The 24,543-nt window shown below is 44.6% G+C and overlaps 4 protein-coding genes across 7 annotated transcripts; 1 reads left to right on the forward strand and 3 right to left on the reverse strand.

Moving 5' to 3' along the window:
* Positions 1-1,022: 1,022 nt before the first annotated feature.
* Positions 1,023-2,920, forward strand: Fibp (acidic fibroblast growth factor intracellular-binding protein). Of its 2 annotated transcripts, none has more exons than XM_076820611.1 (6): positions 1,023-1,406; positions 1,491-1,692; positions 1,781-2,008; positions 2,083-2,310; positions 2,378-2,632; positions 2,693-2,920. In XM_076820611.1, the coding sequence occupies exons 1-6, from the start codon at positions 1,334-1,336 to the stop codon at positions 2,769-2,771; spliced, it is 1,065 nt and encodes a 354-aa protein (XP_076676726.1). In that variant the 5' UTR covers positions 1,023-1,333; the 3' UTR covers positions 2,772-2,920. The 2 variants fall into 2 exon arrangements, with proteins under 2 accessions (XP_076676726.1, XP_076676725.1); XM_076820610.1 differs by having other exon boundaries at positions 1,027-1,402.
* On the reverse strand, positions 2,868-5,311 carry Pdhb (Pyruvate dehydrogenase E1 beta subunit). Its single transcript, XM_076820612.1, has 5 exons — positions 5,044-5,311; positions 4,868-4,930; positions 4,335-4,541; positions 3,610-4,240; positions 2,868-3,530 (listed from the first exon to the last, which is right to left on the reverse strand). The coding sequence occupies exons 1-5, from the start codon at positions 5,050-5,052 to the stop codon at positions 3,379-3,381; spliced, it is 1,062 nt and encodes a 353-aa protein (XP_076676727.1). The 5' UTR covers positions 5,053-5,311; the 3' UTR covers positions 2,868-3,378.
* Positions 5,312-6,183: 872 nt separating this feature from the next.
* Positions 6,184-8,659, reverse strand: LOC143373390 (pyruvate dehydrogenase E1 component subunit beta, mitochondrial-like). The gene is made up of 5 exons (XM_076820613.1): positions 8,487-8,659; positions 8,311-8,373; positions 7,617-7,823; positions 6,928-7,558; positions 6,184-6,848 (listed from the first exon to the last, which is right to left on the reverse strand). Exons 1-5 carry the CDS (start codon positions 8,493-8,495, stop codon positions 6,697-6,699), a joined length of 1,062 nt encoding a protein of 353 aa, XP_076676728.1. The 5' UTR covers positions 8,496-8,659; the 3' UTR covers positions 6,184-6,696.
* Positions 8,660-9,211: 552 nt separating this feature from the next.
* Cadps (calcium-dependent secretion activator 1) lies at positions 9,212-21,474 on the reverse strand. 3 transcript variants are annotated; one of them, XM_076820609.1, is made up of 15 exons: positions 21,113-21,474; positions 18,357-18,914; positions 18,100-18,267; positions 17,211-17,702; positions 16,635-17,041; positions 16,036-16,500; positions 15,516-15,875; positions 15,141-15,380; positions 14,737-15,037; positions 14,371-14,527; positions 13,852-14,303; positions 13,600-13,758; positions 13,412-13,528; positions 13,099-13,337; positions 9,212-13,026 (listed from the first exon to the last, which is right to left on the reverse strand). In XM_076820609.1, exons 2-15 carry the CDS (start codon positions 18,816-18,818, stop codon positions 12,804-12,806), a joined length of 4,242 nt encoding a protein of 1,413 aa, XP_076676724.1. In that variant the 5' UTR covers positions 18,819-18,914; positions 21,113-21,474; the 3' UTR covers positions 9,212-12,803. The 3 variants fall into 3 exon arrangements, with proteins under 3 accessions (XP_076676724.1, XP_076676723.1, XP_076676722.1); XM_076820608.1 differs by having other exon boundaries at positions 13,412-13,525; positions 14,371-14,537; positions 14,735-15,037; XM_076820607.1 differs by having other exon boundaries at positions 14,371-14,537; positions 14,735-15,037.
* Between the last annotated feature and the right edge of the window lie 3,069 nt (positions 21,475-24,543).

The following is a 24,543-nucleotide window of genomic DNA, read 5'->3' on the forward strand; positions in this document are numbered from 1 at the left end:
GAGCTGTATCACAGGCGAGGGTACTTACATTTGTAGATACCTACTACTTATGTAAACCTCTCGTTCGTCATTGCGTAGACGAGGTATCTGTGGTAGGGAACACATTTTGTTGTATATTTTTATACATTCCTGATTTTTTTTTATAAACTACTTATTTTTAGATTATTAGGGGCTTTTTGTACTTATTTATATTGATTTTCATTTCAAAATTACCAAATTCACATTTTACTACTTATGTGACACTCTTACTTAACCCTTCGCTGCATAACTTCTTTGATTTGGGAAAAAATACGTTTTTTGACTCGAACAAGTGATAATAATAAAAGAAAAATAATTTTTTTTTTCACTTTTTCCGCCATTACGATTATGATTACTTAAAAACGCGGAATTACAACGTTCAGCGCGATCCATGTAAATGTTTAGAAACTATATAGGATATGTATCTTTCATGATAAAGTAGTTACATCACACTACAGGCTAGTTAAAACAAAAAATTTAAAAAGAAAATATATGTTGCATATTTGCAACAGTATGCAACGAAGGGTGAAGTGGCCAACCACTGTACTCTTTACCCTAGCGTTGTAATTTTATTTTAGACTGAGTCGATAACGTTGGGTGTGACACGAAAATGGTAAGGGGGCTCGCGAGTTCCCCGAGCAAAGAGAAGGTATACTAAGAGGCGATACTCTGATGAAGAAACCAGTTGTAGAGAGAGACGAAATGCACAACCAATTTAAATGTCCATTCGGTAGTCGGAAAGAGGAGGGATTAACAAGAGGCGATAATAAGACGAAGATATACAGCTGCCTATACAACCAATTTAAAGGGACAAGCCAACGAAGAACTTCAAAGATACCGCTCGAAGTGTCGCGTCTTAGTATACCTTCTCTTTGCCCCGAACGTGTTACACAAAATTACATTGGATGATAAGTCTATCCTATACCTGGTCTGTGATACTACATGTATATTTCAATTTTTTAACGCCAGTCTTAGCACCATTAGCGTCGCGACTGTCATGATCTGCGGAGCTGAGCTCCGGGACTTGTCATACTATATGTATGTTAATTAACTACTCGGCCTAATTTTAGTGTGCAGTGTTTAATTTTACAAACGCGGGTAAATCGCGCCTCGTGCATACTTAACGAGTATACGCACGTACATACATTCATACATACCATGCCTTGAATCAGTACCCAGCAAAGCCCATTGGGGGGTGTTTCGGGGCCAGAAAGGAATTTCTATCGTTATCGAAATATCGTCGAAACTCGATTCGGGGTTAGTCAAATAGCGAGCAGCTGATTGCAGCTGATCTTCGGAATGCTGTCAGAAGTCGATGTATTCATCAGCAATTATACTCTCGTCGATCCGGAGATGTATCAACTTTGGGTCGACGGTCATTCTTGTAAGTACGTGATGGGAAAATTCGTCGTGTGTGGATGTGTCAACATTGATAGCGCGTCAAGTTAACTTGGTGGTTTTTACTAATTTAGCGAGCGATGCCGTCAACATTTTACATCAGCGAGGGATATGCCAGCAGACGAACGCCCCGATCGAATTAGTAGCCTCTGACATTCTTGATCACTATCGAACTTACGCTCTCCTGGAGAAGCTGCTTCACACCCCCACCAAATTGGCGAGTGAACAGTTGGCATTTCAAATAGAGCCACAAACTAGTCAGATGCTCATCGAAATGTAAGCAGATTGTCCGATCGCTATACACCGCTTATATCATGATAATTATTTCTTTTAATGCAGTCTTATTTTCGATGGTGACTGATAGGTACTACGAATTCGATGATATTGTTATCAGAGAATTGTTAGGTAAGAAATTAACGTCGAAAAGTAGAAAAGACATGGACGAAGTATCGGAGAAGACAAGCATCACATTAAAGAGTTGCCGCAGGCAGTACGACAATGTTAAAAGAGTGTTTAAAGTTGTGGAAGACTTACCGGGTTCTTTGGCTACCAATATTGAGCAACATTTCCTACTTTCCGAAGACCTTGCTAAGTAATGATAAGAAAATTACTAATGTACATCCTTGAAATGCTGAAAAATTTAAGTTAACACTTATAATTGCATAGGCGATATGCCGCTGTGGTATTCATAGCATGCCTTCGATTCGAGATGAATAAAAGGAAGCTCCAGTTTCTAACATTTCCTGATCTGTACCATTGCGCTAACAGTATGATGTCGTCTTGGACTTATCGTTGCGTAGGCTCGGAATATTTTGATACCGATTTGGACAGAGAATTTTTATTAGGACTCGCAGAGTGTAAAATACTTTTGGAGAATGACAAACATCACAAACAGTACGCTCTCTTCTAGAAAATACAAGTAAAATTGAAATTCCTCGACACTAGTAAAATCCTTTTACAGTTTAGTATGCATCAAACTTAAACCTATGCTTCTGGAACGTTCGTATCAGGAAGTGGACACAAACTTTCGCTCGTACTCCAGAGCGATATTAGGAATAGGATGTAATCTTCATCGTTCCAGAGATCTGAGGTTCTTCTTTCTGGAATTGGTGGAGAGGTGCATAGAACCATGGCGTCAGGTTAATTGGACGCACACTGATCTTAGAAGCTTCTTGTCCGTGTACACTCAGTGTGCTCTAGATATGGATGTACTTAGGTGAGCAACAAGAGCAAGCTTCCTTCTGCCCTAGCTAAATATTCTCTTTTTCTCTTTCAGAGATGGCGAATTAAGGGATGCTTTTGAACGTTACATGACTGTCTTGTCGTGTTGCTTGTTGCGTATGTATCACACATGACTATTGGTGAAGGAAGATGACGAAGCACAGAAAATTAATGTAACTGGCATCGATAGCAGTTAAAATTTCTCCAATCAGATATCATAGATTCGATCATTTGTACATATAGTGGAATTTATTAAATTTCGATAATAAATAATTAATGAACAGACGATGAAATTAATTCATACATACCATGGATTTACCACATTTAACAAAATATTTTTACAGAAATTTTACTATCAGTATTTATGCATGTATCATGTATGGCAGTAAATCAGCACCCTAGCTGCAATTTGTACCAGCAATGGTAATCTTGGTTCCTTTGAACTTTAAACCAACAAATACATTGCATGTTATTATAATATATTCGAACGTAATGGTATTCGAGGAAAGTACTGTTTCAGGCTTGAAACGGCTTGATTGTGGTATGTTACCCTGAATTCTTTGTTAGGTATCTTATAATTGTTGGACTTTGTACTTTTCGCTACTTATTCTCTCTATCTAATGAGGAGCCTACGGAAGGGGAGGCTATCCCGAGAAAGGATGATACAAGGATCGTGAAAAATTCGATGGGAAGGCAAACGGGGAGATTTTTTTAATTTCACCTAGAGACCTATATAAATAATTACTCTATCAAGCCGAGTACTTTGTTCACCGCGTATACTATGTCGGCCGTTTGCGGTAGAGCCGCAATTTCCAATGATACAGCGTAAGGCATAGGCGTATCGACACCCGTCAAACGAATTACCGGTGCGTCAAGATGGTAGAATGCTTCACCTGAAACCAAACATAAAAAATGTTTTTGATTAATGACTGAAAAGTTGCATTGTATAGTTAGATCGAATCGAGAGCTTACTTTCAGAAATCTTAGCACTAATTTCTGCTCCGATACCGGATTGTGGCCAACCCCCCTCCACTGTTAAAATATGATTCGTTTTTGCTACTGACTTTACAATGGTGTCAATATCTAAAGGTCTCAAGGATCTGAGATTTATAACTTCCGCCTCTATTCCTTTTCCGGCGAGCTCGTTTGCTGCTTCCAAAGTTTGGTCAAGGACTTTGGAATGCGCCACTAGTGTAACGTGTTTACCAGCGCGTTCAATCTTCGCTTTACCAATAGGCACAACGAAGTCTTTCGATAAAGCCTCGTCGGACATAGGGAATTGAGCACCGTACAAGATTTCATTTTCCAATACGACGACAGGATCAGGATCTCGAATTGCAGCTTTTAGCAAACCTTTTGCATCTTCGCAACTATAAGGTGAGACTACTTTCAAACCAGGACAGTGACTGTACCAGGCACCGAAACACTGAGAATGTTGTGCAGCTACGCCTGCTGCTGCCCCATTTGGCCCTCGGAAGACAATTGGTACGTTAACTCTACCAGCAGACATATAAAATGTTTTGGCTGCAGAATTAATGACTTGATCGATTGCTTGCATAGAAAAATTAAATGTCATAAACTCGCAGATTGGATGTAAGCCAGCCTAAAACATATGATGGTACAAAAACTATTATACAACAAAACAAGCAGTGGTAATACAGATATATATATACATATATATCTATATATTAATCTACCATGGCAGCTCCAATGGCGAGACCAGCAAATCCTGCTTCTGTGATAGGAGTATCAATAACTCTTTTGTCTCCATATTTTTTCCAGAGACCCCTAGAGACTTTATACGCGCCATCGTACTGTGCCACTTCTTCTCCCAACAGAAATACTTTGTCGTTCCTTTCCATTTCTTCATCCATGGCTGAGTTCAAAGCGTCTCGTACCGTCATCTAATGGAAGCAAGCGTAGGAGCAGAAAGAAAATACGATACTGTTTCGCTAAATACATTTCGTCGCGATAACAAACGAACGGGATGAAAATTCTAGTGCCGAATTTGAATTCTGATGAATCAGTGAATGACCTTTTTGTCCTTGAACGTGCAACGATCGACGGAACGACAATTCTCCAAACGAATAGACGAAATAACGTTATCAGAGCGCAGACGATAAACCAGTGAATAGTAGAGACCGTTTGATTATACGAGGAAAACAGCAGACAGGAAAGTGTGGTGTCAAAGTAACGAGGTTATGTTCAATAAAGGAAGGAAGATTTTTACCTGCTGCGCGGCACTCCATTTCGACGTGGAAAAGGAACGCCGTACAATTCCCCTTACAGCGGACTGAAAACAACGGACAGTCAGAACTGTGTCAGTATCACCTCTCCAACCAACAGCATCATATGTTTCTCGAAATTTAAATTCCAGTTCGCGCTTTCCCTCAGCCGTATATTTACCGAATACATCCTAGGCTGTGAATTATTTGAGTAATCCTTGAATCGAACGATCGCTTGATGATTACTTGAATCTACAGCTATATAGTTGGCCTGGTCGGAGGAGATTTTGTCTTCACCACGGGCAGTGGGCAGTGGGCACGGATCGAAACGCGAAACCACGCGAAACGATGGACTACTAGGGAGGCTCAAGGTCGGTAGTCGGTAGACGAGCTCTTATGAAACACTTTTGCTTGCTTCAGCTTGGTCTATACGATGAACGGTCTATACTCCATACTACTATATGTTATCACTCTATATCTTTACGACGGCCCTCTAGAACTATATTAGAAAATATCTTCGGCAAAATTTCCATGTAATCTACTACCATAAAGTACCCGGCGTTTCCCGGGCTTCTCATATGTATTTATGGCGGTAACATTGATATTTAAAAATTAACTGGCGCCTTCATTAATTATTACGCAGTGCTTATTTACATATACTTCATTACCCATTGCTTACGCTCACTATATCTGTACATAATCTAGACTCGCGCGCGAGGACTTTATCACGGCGGAGACATTACGCGTATGTACAGTTTCGGAGCACACGCCAAGAGTGTGCGTTTCAAAACTGTGAGAAAAACTAATCGATTCTCGAAATAATCGTGAACATACAGACACAAGAACGTCCGTTTGTTACATTGGCGGTTAGTAGAATTTATGAAAAGAAAAGTGGTGCTAAGGAGCGAGTGGCATAAATTGTAACAATACTGATAGTGGCAACAGTGAAAGCCTAAAAAATATTATTTGGATGAGAAGTCCAACTGCAAAGCCTGCTTGCGCGTGAATGTCAACGCTCATAAACAGCTAACGATATGACTGTCTGTCAAGGTGTCAGCATCTCTGCCAAGCTTACTAGGAGTATGCAATTTCTACGGACCACGAACGCGGTGGAGGGGGAATCCTCGCACGTAAAGAGTGTTTATGTACACCAATTCGACTCCCCCCCCCCGCCGCTGCTGCTACCGCCGCGCCACGTGGTTTGTACTCCAGGCAACCGTAATCCCCACCACTTTACGGGAAACCGTACGCGCATCTCTAGCGCCTACTTAGCATCGATGGCAGTTCAAATTTCTCCAATCAGATATCATAGATTCGATCATTTGTACGTATAGTGGAATTTATGAAATTTCGATAATAAATAATTAATGAACAGACGATGAAATTAATTCATACATACCAAGGATTTACCACATTTAACAAAATATTTTTACAGAAATTTTACTATCAGTATTTATGCATGTATCATATATGGCAGTAAATCAGCACGCTAGCTGGAATTTGTACCAGCAATGGTAATCTTGATTCCTTTGAACTTTAAACAAACAAAAACATTGCATGTTATTATAATATATTCGAACGTAATGGTATTCGAGGAAAGTACTCTTTTTGGCTTGAAATGGCTTGATTGTGGTATGTTACCCTGATTTCTTTGTTAGGTATCTTATAACCGTTACACTTTGTACTTTTCGCTACTTATTCTCTCTATCTAATGGGGAGCCTACGGGAGGGGAGGCTATCCCGAGAAAGGATGATACAAGGATCGGGAAAAAATTAGATGGGAAGGCAAACGGGGAGGTTTTTTTAAATTTCACCTAGAGACCTATATAAATAATTATTTTATCAAGCCGAGTACTTTGTTCACCGCGTATACTACGTCGGGCGCTTGCGGTACAGATGCATTTTCCAATGATGTAGCGTAAGGCACAGGCGCATCAACACCTGTCAAACGAATTACCGGTGCGTCAAGATGGTAGAACGCTTCACCTGAAACCGAACATAAAAAATGTTTTTGATCAATGAATGAAAAGTTGCATTGTATAGTTAAATCGAATCGAGAGCTTACTTTCAGAAATCTTAGCGCTAATTTCTGCTCCGATACCGGCTTGTGGCCAACCCCACTCCACCGTTAAAACATAATGCGTTTTTGCTGCTGACTTTGTAATGGTGTCAATATCTAAAGGTCTCAACGATCTGAGATTTATAACTTCCGCCTCTATTCCTTTTCCGGCGAGCTCGTTCGCTGCTTCTAAAGTTGGCACAAGGGCTCTGGAATGCGCCACTAGTGTAACGTGTTTACCAGCGCGTTCAATTTTTGCTTTACCAATAGGCAGAATAAAGTCTTTCGACAATGCCTCGTCGGACATAGGGAATGAAAGACCATACAAGATTTCATTTTCCATTACGACGACAGGATCAGGATCTCGAATTGCAGCCTTTAGCAAACCTTTTGCATCTTCGCAACTATAAGGTGAGACTACTTTCAGACCGGGACAGTGACTGTACCAGGCACCGAAACACTGAGAATGTTGTGCCGCTACGCCTATTGATAATCCATTTGGCCCACGGAAGACAATTGGTACGTTAACTCTACCAGCAGACATATAAAATGTTTTGGCTGCGGAATTAATGACTTGGTCGATTGCTTGCATAGAAAAATTAAATGTCATAAACTCGCAGATTGGATTTAAGCCAGCCTAAAAGATATGATGGTGCAAAAACTATTACACAACAAAACGTGCGGTCTTAATCTACCATGGCAGCTCCAATGGCGAGACCAGCAAATCCTGATTCCGTGATAGGAGTATCGATAACCCGTTTGTCTCCATATTTTTTCCAGAGACCCTTAGAGACTTTATACGCGCCATCGTACTGTGCCACTTCTTCTCCCAATAGAAATACTTTGTCGTTCCTTTCCATTTCTTCATCCATGGCTGAGTTCAAAGCGTCTCGTACCGTCATCTAATGGAAGCAAGCGTAGGAGCAGAAAGAAAATACGATACTGTTTCGCGGAATACATTTCGTCCCGGTAACGAACGAACGCGATGAAAATTCTAGTGCCGAATTTCAATTCTAATGAATCGTGATCAGAGTGCAGACGATAAACCAGTGAATAGCAGAGACCGTTACAGGGGCGTCCGGAGACTTTTTTCCAGGGTGAGGGGGAGGGGGCAACTTTGGGTGATGGTAAAGAAAAATATACCCCTCTTGCTTTTTTCAATCCATTTTATAGTGCCAATTTAATTGCAAATTTAAAACCGAAATTTAAAAATATTCCCTTTTTTAATATTAACTTAATAAAGATCAGTTTTGAAAAATAAGCGATTTTTTTTCAAAAGCCAGGGGGGGGTAACTGCCACTTTTGCACCCCCGTCCGGGCGCCCATGTTTGATTATACGGGGAAAATAGAGGAAGGAAGATGAGACATCGAAGGAAGGAAGATTTTTACCTGCTGCGCGGCACTCCATTTCGACGTGGAAAAAGATCGCCGTACGATTCCCCTTATAGCGGACTGAAAACGACGGACAAACAGAATTGTGTCAGTATCACCTCTCCAACCAACAGCATCATATGTTTCTCGAAATTTAAATTCCAGTTCGCGCTTTCCCTCAGCCGTATATTTACCGAATACATCCTAGGCCGTGAATTATTTGAGTAATCCTTGATTCGAACGATCGCTTGATGATTACTTGAATCTACAGCTATATAGTTGGCCTGGTCGGAGGAGATTTTGTCTTCACCATGGGCAGTGGGCAGTGGGCACGGTTCGAAACGCGAAACCACGCGAAACCACGCGAAACGATGGACTACCAGGGAGGCTCGAGGCACTGAGAATAGTTTCTGAGTTTACCGCGTTCAAACAAAGTAATACTTTTCGCTTTATACATAGAGAGAAGAGAAGATATACATACATATATGTAGAATAGAGCTTCGCGGTTAATGCGAGAGCGATCCAAACCGTTGAAGGATGCAGAGATTGATCATCCTCTCGTTTCAGTTGACTTTCGTTGTTGCAAAGTCAGAAAACTTTGATTAAAAATGCATGTGTACTTACGCAACACCCATCGCGCATTTGCGTGTCTTTTTCCCGATTTCGATTCTACGATGAAGAAACTATCGAAACAACAACGATCAGACTATCGAATACATGACATAGCATATACATATGACACACGCATAAAACTGCAAGTTCCGATTACAAGCTCGAGGAAAGTTGTTGAATCGACGTGGCGTCGGAACTTGCGAGCCGTATCGCATCGCGATTGACGACGCGTGGCGTCCGAATCTAGAATCGATGCATGGATCATGAAACTGCCTCAAGATTCCTTGGGGCAAGCAGACCAAGCAAAAACATTAGCACATTGTTTATTTACAAAAAGTATTCCGCTCTTGGTACAATGACAATGCAATATGAAAATGCATGTTTCGTGTTTCGTGCGTGCGTGCATGTGGATTACTTTTGTGGAAAATGCATACATAAGTAGTTAACACTCGTACACGAGATTATCGAAGTCTTTCTCACCTGAATGTAATTATGTAACTACAGGTGTGTATGTACAAATTGCTAATAAATGGGCACAGCGGTGTCCGATGAACGTACTATCACTGGACAGAAAGAAGGCCCCTGGCAGGCGAGGCGTTGCGGTCCGCCGCTAGCTCCGCCCCGAAGCTCCGTCTGTGTGCATTGCGTCGCGACAAGTAGATGTGCTCGATCCGCAAGTAACAAAAAAAAAAATACGTGTGCCCAATTAGGTGACAAAGACCAATCGTCACAGCGGCGGGCCCGCAGCGCCGCGCCCGCCAGGGGCCTTCTTTCTGCGCACTAATGCCTAATCAGTACATGAATGTATGACAATGAAATATTCCGTGCACCGATTTCTCAAGAAGGAAATTAAATTGGAGTATACCTTCTGTACCGTGTTTCGTTTTCCTCGCACTTTTTATTAACGATAGAACAACACTTGCATAGAAGTTTAATCGAATAGAACACTGGCTAGAGTAAACGACCCTCGCTTTAATCTTCAACTAAGGTCATGTATTACGCAACGGAGGCAAACTGGTAGAATAGAACGAAGAGAAGGTTCAAGCCTGTGGGTTCTGAGCCTCTCCGATATTTCCATCAATGTCAACACTCAACGTCAGTGCCTGCATCAACCTGTGCACGCGCGCGCGCGCGAGCCTACATATTTACGCGTGTGTGCGCGCGCGCGTGCGAAGCACCAGTCCTGCAGCTGTCCGAAAGGGATAGTATGAGGAGAAAAGAAGGGAATTGTTGAATGCGAATATTGGAAAATGGCGTTAGATGCAAGGCAAAGGGGGTCAGAGAGAAGAGGTAGTTACATAAATAAATAGATAACACAAAGGGGAAGGGAGAGAGAGAGAGAGAGAGAGAGAACGATAGTGGTTGGTAGAGGAGTTGGCAAAAAGAGTCCCTTTCTGAATCGCTCTAGGTCTAATTAATCGTACATTACAAGGGAGATATTAATAGTAGCAGTAGTAGCAGCAGTAGTAGTAGTAGTAGTAGAGTAGTAGTAGTAGTAATAGTAGTAGTAGTGGTGGCAATAATACTAATACTACTAATAACAATAATAATAATAATGTTAATAACTGTAGTGCCGTTAGCATCGTCTATAAATGCGCCATATAACGATTTAACATTAATCTTGATAACGTTCCATTACTCTCGGTTGTACGTTCTTTCTCCTAACGTGGCCAGGTTAAAAGAACGCCCCTCTCGTTTAACCTTTAATAAAAGCTCGTCGAAAATGTTGACGCAGCTATTGCGGCTAAATTATAATCTTATTTAAGGCCTCGGTTAATCCCATGTGGCATTTATTTTAGGAGCGTTTGTCACTGTGATCCGCGTCCAATCCAACTATATAATTCCCCGTTTATCGTCTAGAATCGCGAGTGCGCGCAAGTGCGTTTCTTGATTAATTCGACAGAAGCGACTATTCGCTTCTATAATCGTCCTCCCTTCGTCATTCCTTTCTGTTACGAAGTAACAAGTTACAAGAGATTCGCGGCTCTCCCCCGGAACTCCGATGCCTACCTAGTCGCTAATAATTAAACACACGTACGCGCAAAGAATTTTCTGCCGAGAGTGATCTATTTAGTCGTAAGAAATGTTTCTGCACAAGTCGACTCGAATGGTAGGGAGCGGAAGGGAGCGGATGGGAACGGAAGGAGGTTTGGTGGCTGCTCGCTGACACATCATCCAATCGCAACACCGTACAATTGAACGCGTTACATAGGCGCGGTATCGTTTCAGCGCGTTAATTTACACGATATAAAAATCCTCGTTATCCTCGTATCAGTTTCGCTAAAATATGTACAAACAAACTGCTACCGGTAACTGTTTCCAAATGCATCACGCATTTCACTCTCAACCAAAGAATATCCACGCTTACGTCGCGCCTTTTTATTAATCTTTATACATATATTATAGTAACGAGAAGCATTTGTCGCCTCGCGCGCCGAACAGGAACAAACCTTAAGTAAGACAGTACGCGAAAACGCGGGTCGATCGGAAGATGAATCAACATCTTTTATACGTATGTATGTATGTACGTATGCGTGTATTTTTTTTTTTGTAAACGATTTCTTACGTTTCGTTCGTTCGGCGATTCGAGGCGTTTCGCTTTTCCCGTGCGTATAAGTAATGTTTTCTGTAACAACGCAATTACACGTCAGGGAATTTGAGGTAGACGAGAAATTCGGAGGGCTAGACGGTCGATGCGACGTTTTCCATTAATCAACGTTTTCCCTGAATGTTGAGCCGTGAATTTAAAATAGTAAGTATGCGTTTGGAATTGATGAGAAACGAAGCGAAACGCGTAACGATTAACGATCCGCGAATCGATCAACTCTGCGCTCCATTCTATTCTCTATTGTTTCGTTTAAAGTTTAAACAGTTTGTAGACGAGTATTGGTAACCAGCATTACGCGTTTTCAACATACATACATATGTACTGCTAAGGATCCGAATAGGGGTTAACGGTGGGGACTGAAACAAGAACTGGGATACATACAACTGTAGAGTATAGAGGTAGGCATGTATACGTGTTGATATGTATGTATCGTAAAAATGCAGCGAGAATTCCTGCAGAATTTACTGAAATTACCTAAATAACTGGAGCTGACGCGAGACTATCGCCAAACTGTAGACGCGTAGACGGTCCTATCGAAATCCTCCAAACATCTTTAAGCATTTCTTATACGTGACTTTACTTCAGCCATGCGTTCACTGCTACTTCTAAATTGTAAACGCTCATAGAATTTTATCGGGGAAAAAATCTTTGTATACACGCAGCATCGAGAAGAAGAGAAGAAGGTTTCCACGCAAGGCGGTACGAATTAATCGCGTCACAGAAGGGTTTACTGTATCCTCAGACGTTGCGTCGCACTGTTCACGTTCGCGGCAGCCTTCCTTGCGGTGGACAAGCGAGCAAAAATAGCAACGATTCAAGAAAGAGGACGTGACGTTTCTTTTCAGGGAACGGTCGAACGTAGAAAATCGTTTCGACGAGAAAGAAGGTAAACGTATAACCGTGCTGAACCGATAACTGTTATCTTCTCGATCGATCGTACCGATAAACCCGGGCCAACCCTGATTGGAGAAAATTTCTGAAATATACTTTGGACTTTGGACAGTCCCGTCACCGAGAACCTCACTCTCTCTCCCTCCCTCTCTCGGTATGTTGTATGTACACATGCGCGCGCACTCGTGCATGTGTGTGGCCTGCGTGCGCGCGCGCGTATAGACGAAAGAGCTACTTAATTGAATATAGAGTCACTGGCAGAATACTAAAAAATAGTACAGGTAATAATGGCAATGGCGACGATGATAAAAATAATAAAAATAATAATGATGACGATGATGGTGATGAGGATGAGGATGGCGGTGATGGTGATGATGACGATGATTACCGTAATATGTAATTAGAACCAACTAGCTCCACCGAATTTCGTCGAAAGGCCGCCGATGCCCTTGCCAAACATACTTCCAACCTTTCCAACCACGTTCGATGTGACGTTGCTTATATTGGATACGTAATTCGCGTCGTCGCCCGCGCCCGCGCCCGCGCCGGGAACGTTTTCGACAATCGTTACCTTTGTTTTCGGCCGTTCCACTTCTTCGTCGTTGCCGTTCTCCGAAAGCCCCCTGTGGAAAGCAGGAAATAATTATCGGGTGATTGGTGGTCGGTTCTCCTCTTGGTGAACACTCGTTACTCACTCTTCGTTCTGAGCGCTCATGGTTAAGGCACAAGTCGCTTCTTCCGTTTGCATCCTCTTAGAAATAGTTTGATATGTCATGGAATTTAGTTTCTCCTGTATGACACCCTGCAGTTCGAAGTCTGAGTAAATCTTCTTCACGATGTGGGCGAGACAGGTACATTGATAGAGATGTAAATTGTGATCGAGCCTCTCCGACAGCCAGTTGCACAGCATCTGAATCTGCGCTGTGTACCATTGCTGCGGGAGAAAGTTTCAGGTGAGTAAGTTTCATCGATGAATCGTCCAATCGATGGATTGTTGTCGGAGGTTACCTCGAAGAATGTTAGAATCCAAAGCTCGTCCAACACTTTGCCACGAATCTGATCCATGCAGTTCCTCGTGAAACTCACATAGGCCTGTCCCATTTCTTTCCCGCTTCCCGACACCTTCTAGAAACGATTTCGTAAACTCCAGAGGCACGATTCGCGTACGAGCGACTTGACGTTCGAGAATAAGTTACCGTGAAGCTGAGGATGGAACCTATGAAGGATCCCTCGTCATAGCGGGACAGTTTCGACAAGGTTGTCTCCAAAACTGTGACCAGTTTGTTAATCATCCCTTGAGTCATAGCGGCCGATGTCTTCTCTATCAGGTTATCGATTTTGGCATGATATTGGTGCTAAAGGGAAATGGAAATCGCCGTAGCCATCGCCGATTAAAACAACGCGCGGCGCATGATTGGATACGAATTACAAAGAGCGAACAGACTTACCACATCGATGGCATCGATGGTGCAGAGTTCGAGGCTTTGATTTTTCGCGTCCAGAATAACGTTCACCATGGCGCACATTTCCGATGGGATGATGTAATCCGTCGAGATAAAGGTTACACCTTTCTTTAGCCACTGTTGAAAAGCGGCGTCGGTCCGTTGGATGCAAGACTCGATCATCTCGCAAGCCATTTGCGTCAACCGCTGCTCCAAATGCTGACGGAATTCCTGATCCGGCCAATGAAGATCACGGATAAAGGACTGAAGAGCATCCAATTTCCAAAACAGCTCTTCGGACGTAGCGCACCCGTTCCCTTTTATTTCCCAACGTTCCTTCTCGAAGCCCTTGTGAATCGACTGAGCGATCGACGTTTCCATCAAGTCGACGTAACGCAGGACCAACGGAGCAAAGGTGTCGCGAAGATGCTGGTGAAACCTACCATTCTTCAGATTGTCTATGAAACAAGAAACAAGTTACGTACATACGTAATTAAAGGTTACAGAAAAAAGAAGCGGGCTCACCGTCTTCCCTGAGGTAGTCGTTCATGATTTTAAAGAGCGGAAAGCTGTCCCATGTGTCGGGTGGCTGTTCGGCGAGCACTTTGTCCATATCGACGGCAAACAAGGACCAAAAGATCTCGGCGTGCTCCACCATGAGATCACTAAACCAGGCGAACGCCTGCGGTACAGTGTAGTAGGAGCGGATCGTGAAAATATTGGACGTCACACATATACGGCGGGTACGTTTCATGTAATTCGAGGCGATGGGAATGTCACCCCGAGTAAGGGATCCTCGAGTACGGGATGCGATTGAATTAGGTACACCGTATACCGTTTCTCTCGAGAATCCCAAAAAGTGTCATGCAGTTCTAGAAATCCAACTAATACCTCCGAGTAATGTTCTCCGTTTTGTTGCAGTAGATCCACGCACATTTCGGCTAGATGTATGAGGTCTTCTAGCTTTTTGCTAGGGGGGACACAAACGTCGCCGCTGAGGTCGTCTTCGATCTTGGCTTCGGCGGAGAGTTTCGTGTAATTAACCAGAGCCGCCGTTTCCAGGCAAGCTTTGATCAGAGCCTTCACTTCTTCCGGAGAGACAGGACTGACTCCATCCTTCATCAAGACTCGCTCCAGAAGGGACAAGGTAGCCTTTAACGCGCCCTCCGGCCGGCCAAACGGGAAGCTGTACCTGTTTCGTTAATATTAATTTTAACCTTCATTAATTTTCGACAAGACGTCATGGCGACGAGTAGTTAAGTAGAATGTAGAGATACTGAAATTTCCTTGCCTACCTAAAGTTGGTGATTTGTTTCTCCAAAATCTGCCTGAGCCTCTCCTTGATTTCTTGAAACTTGTCCTTCTCCTCGTGGGTGATGGATCCAACCCTGTCAGTTCTGTTGCCATAGACGTGAGTAGCACAAAAAGCAAAGCTGAAGTGTATCAGAGTGGGATCTATCATGAGGCCGCGATCAATCCTATCTAGAAGATCGTTCAAGTAGCACAGATGCCGAAAACACCCGCGTACACCGTATCTATGGACGATGAAAAAGTAAAGAGCAAGAAAATGAGGTTTAAAGAGGAGATTGCATACGCTCTAAGGCCTGCCCGTATCGCTTGTATCTCGGAAGTTGCAAGGATCGACGAATCGACCCACTCGATAGAATTACCTGGCGCAATATTCGTCCAATACGAACAATTGACCGGGCGAGAACCAGCCCAGGGAGCAGTACGGATCGTTCAATCGGTAGTCGAGAATCAAGTTTTGGAGAAATTTGAAAAGAGCGTGGTGATCGAATTTGCAAGGGTCCGCGCTAATGTAGTCTTCCATTCCGTGCTTCTTCGCTCTATCGGCATCGCCCTGTATCTTGCTTATAGTAGAGTTCTTGTCTGCCACGGATACTGGTGGAGTAGGTTTGTGCAATTGACCTGTCGCTCTGTACATAACCATCACCCACGTCTGGCACTCGTTCTCATCATCCGAGGCGAACACTATGTTGTCTCCTTCACGAACGGCGTTGAAATAAAACCTGCCGAGCATAAAATTTCTCTGAGGTAACCGGCATCTCGTAGCAGTCAGGGCTGCCGTTTCCAGCCATTTCGTATCGATAAGCGATGAATAATGAATACGTACATACACACATATAGTGAAAACGATTAAATCGACGACAGTGTAAGAAATTTAGGTACCTTCCATCGTCTAGATCCATACCAACCATGAGATTGGCAGACACCGGCTCGATATAGTCCACCGTGTAACCATCGAGTTGCATCATTTCAGATGGCTCGCTTCTCTTTTCTTTATACGAGCACATCGCAAACGTGTATTGAGAGACTTGGACCAGCACGTGGTATCGTTTCTTCCACTTCTTCCATACCGATTTGCCCATTGCGTAGAGATAACCACAGTGCTTCATGTTGAACGGCTTGTCCATCCGACAGCCAATCTTTATTCGAAGATCTTGATCGGCACAGTTCTTTGGGACGACCATTCGATACCACTCGGGCTGCTTGCAAGAGAACGGAGTAGGCTGTATGGTAACCTTGCCGAGTTCCTTGTCCTCGAGCGCCAGCATTGCCGAGTTCTCGGTATAGAGTCGAACCTTGACCACTGGCAGGGGATGCATGGTGGTGAAGTCACCCTGGGTGTCCCACCTATCAATGAATTTGGGGTGAAGGTGAAGGTTGATCGGGATCGTTTTACCGTTACCCAGTCCCGGTCCCGGTCTCGGTCTCGTTCCTAAGTAGTTATGCTTCTTAGACTTGGCGTCTCAACAGGCGCTACTCACATGGGTTTCGAGGCTTCAGCGTGATCCGTCTGCAGCTTCTTGCTACCCTCAACTTCCATCGTGCAATACACGATCTTATTCGGTGGGAGACTCTTTAACCCCCTGACCTCCACAACCACTACTGCCAGCTGGAAGGTCAAGCCTACATCCATTTTGGTCAGCTGGGGCTCGGAGTCGGCGGAGTCGCTCTCCAGTTTAACGAGAGAACCCTGAACGCGGCAGCGGGAGCGCTCGCGACGATTGTTGTAGCGCCTCAGCTTCTGCAGCCCGTATTTGCTGTCTATCGAACCCTTGGAGACCGGTAACGACTCCAAATTAGCCATTAGCAGATTGATAGACGACTTGAGTTCCTCGATGTAGAGCGACTCCATTTCTTTCAGAAGGAACTTGGGCATGAGCTTACGGTTCTGCGGAAAGATAGGGCCGCGATGAAAGCACGTCGAGTAGGGTATCGAAAATAGCAACCATATCGCGGCGCCATAGCTGGACCAAATGGATTACTGTTTAAGTGGTTAGTGCGCTTAATTGTAAGTCGGAAACGGAGGAACCAAGGAACCAAGGAACCAAGGAACCAACCTTCTCCATTTCGTTGACCTTTTGAAGGCGACCGTCCAGCTCCCTCCTGATGGCGGCAGCCTGTTCATCGGCTGAATCCAACAGGAGGGCGTTGAACAGAAGCTGATGTTCGAACTTCTTGATACCGAGAATTTGTTGAAACATGTCGTAGAGCTGCTCCTTGGACAGTATCATCTCGGATATTAAAGACTGCTGTTGCATCCTGGAGGGCCTCTTGGTCTCCTCGTCACCCGTACCTTTCATGATACAATCGAATTTGGCCAACCAGGACGTAAGTACAGTCTCTTTGCTTAGCCCATCGATTTCCGGGAGGCGTCGAACACGTATCTCGATGTTCTTCTTGAATACCTCGCGGAAGTCGAGTTGCGAGCAAGAACCGCTTTGCACCATTTGAATTACTCTGTCCGACGTTAAGAACACGTCGTGATAGTTCTGTATGGCATTGCGAAATGCTTCGTCCGCCATTATCTGGGTTTCACCTTTCAGGAAACTCTGAAAATCGTAACGGTTATTGTATTTCACCTGCCAACTTTTCAATTCCAATCTAATTGAATCTAATCGAACCGAATCGAATCGCATCGAATCAGTGCCCTTGAGTAAGCCACTGAAGGCAAAGGTTAATCTTTCACGGTCGGTAGACTCGACCGTAAGACAGTCGCGTAGGGGCTTCCGAAACGCGTTAGATCTCCCTGAAAAGGTTTCTTTTCCCTCCTTTTTCTCCGCCCCCTCTCTCTCTCACTCTCTCTCTTCCCCTTTCTTATGTCTGTCTGTCTAACGCGTTGCATTGTCATCGGAACCGCCAGTACGAGGCGACGAGAGAGCCGCGAGATGCGGACGCGGTTCGATTCGTTTCACCGTTAATAAATACGATTAACGCATCGTTAATCACCTGAAAACGAGAACATATGGTATCCAGTAGTTGCTTGGTCACTTTTAGCTGCCGTCTGGTCATGTCCAAGGGCTGTTTGGCGTTGAAGGGGTAAGAGATGCATCTCGATACGAACACGTACAACTGTATTCTGGTCTTTCTCTCCTCTTCCTCGCGTTCCTGCTTGTCCTGTGAAACACAAGCGGAGGTTGAACGATAAGGGGTGAGAATGCTAATGCATGGAGAGCAGAAAGTGGTGTGGAAGAGGGGAGCGTTACCTGGAGGTCGGTTTCGGTTTTCTCGCTTGCAACAGAGGGAGAGGGGCTGGTGGGTCTCTGAGCATAATTGGCGGCGTCCTGCGCGGCGGACATCGACGGGGACAGCGAGTTCCTAGCCGTGGCGAGGTTTGAGGAATCATGGGCAGCGGACCCAACATCTTGAGCGGCGGTCGCACCAGCACGAGGCGTCCCGGGCGGCCCGTGGCTGGAGCCACCGGGCGATGCGGTCAGTCCTAAGACCGGAGAGCTCACCCTCCCGGGCGCGGGACTGCTCGCGCCCCCGAGGCTACCGGCAGCTCCGATCTGCCGTCGAGATCCGTACGAGCTGCCGCTCCCTGCTCGAACCCCGCCGCCCCCACCAGCGCTGCCGCCTCCGCCTCCGCCACCTCCCCCAGCGCCGCTCACGTGCTGAGAGCTTTGGTCGTCATCGCTCTCCGCCTCCGACGAACTGGGATCTATCATCGTGCTCCTCTATGAAACACTTTTCCCCTGCCAGAGACCCCTCGCGAGAGGAGGTCTAACGTTCCAGCTTGGTCACAGCCCCGTCCTTCCCGATATCTGCGATCCAAAAAATTCTGTCTACTTAAACCTTAAATCCTGCTGTAACTACTTAACGTAAGGTAAACTGATCGACGCGTGCAGTCAAGAGCGAAAACCAGACAAATGGACGAGAGAGCGAATATGGGAAACAAGCGCTTGCCGACTCAAAATCTAATGAATGTCCAACATCTATCTTTGGTCGGCAGAATAAGGTGAAACGATTCGTATGCCCGGTTCCACTCTACGCTACTCGAATCCACTCCATTCAACCGCCCGTATCTGGGCTCTAATGTCTAACCCAGATATGCAAATATTTCTGGCACAACGTCGATAAACTATGACGCATTCGGTGTCCCCCGAGTTGAAATAGGGACCAGTTGATGCTTAAGCTCAACGTTACCGCGCTGTCGCGCCCTTTTGTCTTCAGGCAACTTGAACGCTCTATACAGCACACACGTGCTTGCTTCGCGTCTGCTTTGCTTCACAACGCTATGTACTTAGTCTCCTCTCTTATCGATTCTTCCAAGCGAAGCAAGTCATTGTACTTTTCGTCACTCTTGGTATTCTGGCGTGCTGGAAAGGATTTTTGCGCCTAGAAATTCACCTCTCCTGGCGTTATCTTGCGCCACTCGCGTACGCTAGTTAAAGCGAATTTTCCACAATTCCAGATGGTTACGGTTTGTCGTTGTGCAGAATAACCGTTCACTATACATTGTATTATACACAGTATAGTCGCGCATATTGACGTCCGCGTCAGATATTCCCACAATCCATGAGATTTATTTATTCTTCACTTTCCATCTGAGTTCGATAAGATTTTCTCTCTTGCATGGAGCGTGAGTCCCGTAGAGCATTACATATACATACATAGGTACATACTGCATGTGTATAGCTGAACGTACATCGATTTGTATCGTACCTGGGATAACGGAATAGCGAGCAAAGAAATTACGGTATTGCATAGACTGATCTTTTGTCCAGAGGAATCGCGTAAATTTAAGGGGATGATAACGTTGCGCTTGGATACGTCAGAGTTCAGCAACTAGGATTAGACCACGTACATGTGTACGTATGTGTATGTATACATCTGTATATGCTCGGACACGAATATCGAGCATTTCCAACGTTCTGCCGCATTCGTCTTTTCTCGACGCGAGTCCCAGGCTGAAAGAACCGAACGAAATCAACGACCAATAATTCACGTTGACGATCCACCCGTGACTACCTTGATCCAAATACAAATCAGTCCATCGACCGAATTAACGAAACTATGGATTAATATCGTAATCCGAATGTGAATTTCCTTCTACGGCGAGTTGAACAGTGGGATCCCCTCGTCTTGCCTCGCCGTTGCCACGTTTCTGATTAGAGTGCCCCCGCGCACTTCTCCCTTCGTCTGTTTCACTTTATAGTCCTGATTCTTCGCCGTATTTCCCTTGCCTTTCCAGCAAGGTTGATAACAAGTCGGATGCTAAGGAACAGGGAGTGTTGAACTGATGAAAATCCTCAAGGCAAACGTCATTGTTGGACATTTTTCCTGAAGGAGAAACATGCCCCTGTTTAGTCGACGAATGAAACCACGTGTATTCCGAGGTTGCTCGGTATCGTATGTGCGTATCTTGCCGCTTATCCTTCGTCCACATCCGTCTCCCTCGTTTTCTATCCGTTTCCGTCACACTTTCATCGCCTCCATTTCAAATTTCGCTAAATTATTATCAAACAAACCCATTCGCTAACAATAAGTAAAATCCATCCGGCGACAAATGCGTACTCCTTGAAAAACTCTGGGTTCCGATCGAGTAACCATCGGGTTTGTTTTCAAGGGTAGTTGCTTGTCTGAAAAGCTTGCATCGATCGGGTCTACCAATACGTGTCTACTTAGTACCACCGATTCGCTGTCAAGCAGAGACTTAAATTCCAAGTTTACAAAGATGTTCTGCTGTTACCATTGGCATACAATAGTTGGGTGTGTCAGGGTATCGAAGAATTTAAACAACGAATCTACTTGTTGGACCGAATCTCTCTCTCTCTCTCTCTCTCTCTCTCTCACTCACTCTCTTTCTCTCTCTCTCTGTCTCTCCTCCCCTTTCTCACTCTCTCCTCTCCCCCAGCCCTCTCGCACTCTCGCTCATTTCTCGTTTGCGCTCTCGCTCTTTTTCGTGCATGCGCGCGTGCTATAACTTCTACGATCGTTATTGCGAACCAATTGAACAGACCCCTTTTCACGCAATGCGTGGCCACAATGACCCTAAACATCGGCAAATCATCCTGCGTTCATCAAATCATTCGCGTTTAAACACACTCGACGAACTGCCGCCGTTGTACTCCTTCTTTTTCGTAAAAAAAAAACGGATCGCTGGTCCTCTAAAACTCACTGAAAACGCGAGGCAGCCAGAAGGAACGAATACGTCGACGGTTTTGCTGCCGGTTTTTTTTACGCGGCTAGGAAATCTTGTTGATTTCGCCAGATGCAAGCGAAAGTTAAGGAGAGTGGACGGATGAACTCTCGACGATCGGAACGAACCGGCGCGGCGTACTCGGCCGCTTCTGTTCGTCAACTGACCAACCACCAAGACGGCAGCGACGACGCCGACGCTGAAACTATCATCAACGCTACTACTACTACTACTACTAGGGGGGCGCTCACAGTAAGAGAGAGAAGGAGCGCGAGGGGCTGACGGGGTGCCGGGCACGAGATAAAGGCGGCAAGTTAAATGTGAGGGAACGACGATAGGGGAGAGAAAACCAATGATCCATTGACAGTTGTACAAGAAAAAAATCAAGAGTGGAAAGCTGAGCGAACGATGAAAAATGAGAGAAGATAAACTAATCACTAAGCTATCGTAAGAAATAATTGAAGAGAAATTAGTAAAGAGGAAGGTGAATGGCAAGATGATTGAGTAAAACCAAAGAAAAAAAAATGAAAGGTGTGTGGTGATGGAAAAAATATGTAGGAAAGAGAAATTTCGGTGATAATAAACGTAGAGGTAAGATAAGGTGAGAGAATAGGGTGTGTCGAATAAGACGTAAAGAGCGGTACAGATAGAGTAAGAAAGATAGTTTCTAGGCAAGAACGAAGTGCCAGTGGGCCATCGATCGGGTGCGCACGGTTGTCAATGATGGCGAGTAGGACCGGCCGATGTTATTCCCACCGCCGAATCTACACACATGTGTATTCCATGACAACTCGGGCCTTTTGGAGAGTGTTTTGCTTTTGGGTCAAGTAGTCAGAATTACAGTTAAAATTAGAATACACAGAATCTATGTCCCGTCGAGACTCGCACTTGGCCTCACGTAGGCACGTACATAATCTTATCACCTGCATCGTTCATAATTATTCGGTAGTCGTTTACGTGCACGACTTAATTTTCATTCCGCTCGACTTCTCGCCCTTTCCCTCGATCTAACCCAGTGCACATATACCTATTTATTATCGCTTTTACTCCTGTCTACCTACGAGATCGTTTCGAGAATGAAGCAGCTAGTAGGAAGCTTGGACCGAGTATATAGGTATGCACGTACGTATTTACTCAGTTCGCACTGTTCGCAGGGATAACGAAACTTTTTTCAGTTCGAGGAAGCGACGTTTCAAGAGCAGAACCTATTGTGATGTCCGAGAATACGAATACGAGCAAACTCTATGAGATATCGTAAAGGTAAAGCGAAATTTCTCAGGCTATGTACATATTTCTAGGTTGTATTTGCCGAAAGATGAGCGCGTGCCCGAGTACACGTGTAGACGTTGATCCCTTTTCACTTTTCACCAGGGAAACGACCAAACTGCAATCCTCTTTTGTCGTGAACTCGTGAAAATAAGAAACGGTCGGGGAGGGGGGAGCGGAACGGGACGTTTCCAACTGCGATTTTCTTTCCGTTGAAACTGTTCTGCAACAATATTTTTTTTAGATTTTGCGAAGGAAAGATTTGTGACCTAGGATGAGATTACATATATGCACGATTCGCTTTTCCAAAGTAAGCGCATTTGCCTGAAATTCTGGCTCCGTGCCAGCTATGAAAAAAATAGGTTATCGATCGTTTGCTCGCACGCCTGTGCTCTTCCCCAATATGTAGCTGCAATCTCAGATTCGCGAATCAAACTCTTCGCCATTTCCTCTCCTTCCCTCTCTGCCTCCCTTTCAATTTCAATGTATTTCATTTTTTTCCACCGATATTCCGGAATAATTGATTTGTACGAACATAGTGTATATGTAAGTACTTAAGTACACATATAGTACATACATATGAGAGTTGAAGGGGTACATACTGTCGTTTGCAGCGTGGCGAGGAAACTGGCTACCAGCGGTGCTATTTTAGAGTGGGGCCGGCTACCAGCGGTAGCTATTTTAGAGTGGGGCCGGCTACCCACGTCCACGCATACGCGCATGACGTCGCGACCGTCAAAACAATTAATGCTAAGATGAAAATCGCTGGAAATTCACCGACGCCAGCGCCAAGCCAAGTCAAGTGGCGTGCAGCCAAGTGAGGCCGCGGCCAACCAGCGTCGACAACTGATTCCCCGGTGACGCTGGTTGGCTGGGACCTCACTTGGCTTGGCGCTGGCGTCGTTTCGTTTCTCATGGGTGGGTAGCCGGCCCCACTCTAAAATAGCTACCGCTGGTAGCCGACCCCACTCTAAAATGCACCGCTGGTAGCCAGTTTCCTCGCCACCCTGGTCGTTTGCAGAAAAGAAGGCGCCCGGACGCTAAGCGGGACAAGGGGGCTACTTTGCTCGCATTGGCTTCCACCGCCTGGGTCCCGTTCGCTTACTTTGTATTGGTCGACGTTGTCGCGTCGGCCAATGCGAGCAAAGTAGCTACCTTGCCCTACTTTGCAACCGCGAGCCTTCTTTTCTGCAAACGACAGTACAAGCCAGGGCCCTGACAGCACACAGCATCTTAAACACATCTTTAAGATGTCTGGAAACGTCGTTTTCACGTCTTTACAAAAAAGTATGCACCGTTGGGACGACCGAAAATATCGATGCTGAGCACCGTTCACAACGGTGTTCTTGATGAACGCACACTGAAATCATCGATGCTATCTTGCATCTTTGTTTTCCATGCTCGTGCACAGTCTGTTCTTTTTCGATGTCGCCATTGTCGCTGCTTGGCGCGCACCGAAAATAACGATGAATGACGAGCACCGAAAATATCGAGCACTTTTTGCGCTCTGCAATAATATAAAAACAAAATATAAGATCACTTAAAAAAAAAATCATGACCTTGAAATCTCAAAAATTAATCTTCAAAAAAATATTTTTTCGCTGGCATTATATTTATCTTGGCAAACATTCCGGTACTGAAAACAAAACGTGACTTACAACTTTTATTGATGTTTTCCGAAGGACAAATGTCTGCTGATCGTACATTTTGCCAAACTATTTTGCTCCGGTATTGAAAACAAAACGTGACATACAACTTTTGTTGATGCTTTCCGAAGGAAAAATGTCTGCTGCATCGCGTGGAGTAGTCAGATTTTCCATTAGACCCTTAGTTTTTTTTTATATATATAGAAAGATATCTACAAAATTTGGTGCATTTCGGATTCCCTTTGGTCGTTGTTTAAATATATTTAAATGCTAATAATGCAATAAAAACATTTTCAAATTCCATGCGGCACGGTTTCCCGTTGTCCGATCGACTTCAAA

This window comes from Andrena cerasifolii, chromosome 9, assembly GCF_050908995.1.
Source record: "Andrena cerasifolii isolate SP2316 chromosome 9, iyAndCera1_principal, whole genome shotgun sequence".
Lineage (NCBI taxonomy): Eukaryota > Metazoa > Arthropoda > Insecta > Hymenoptera > Andrenidae > Andrena > Andrena cerasifolii.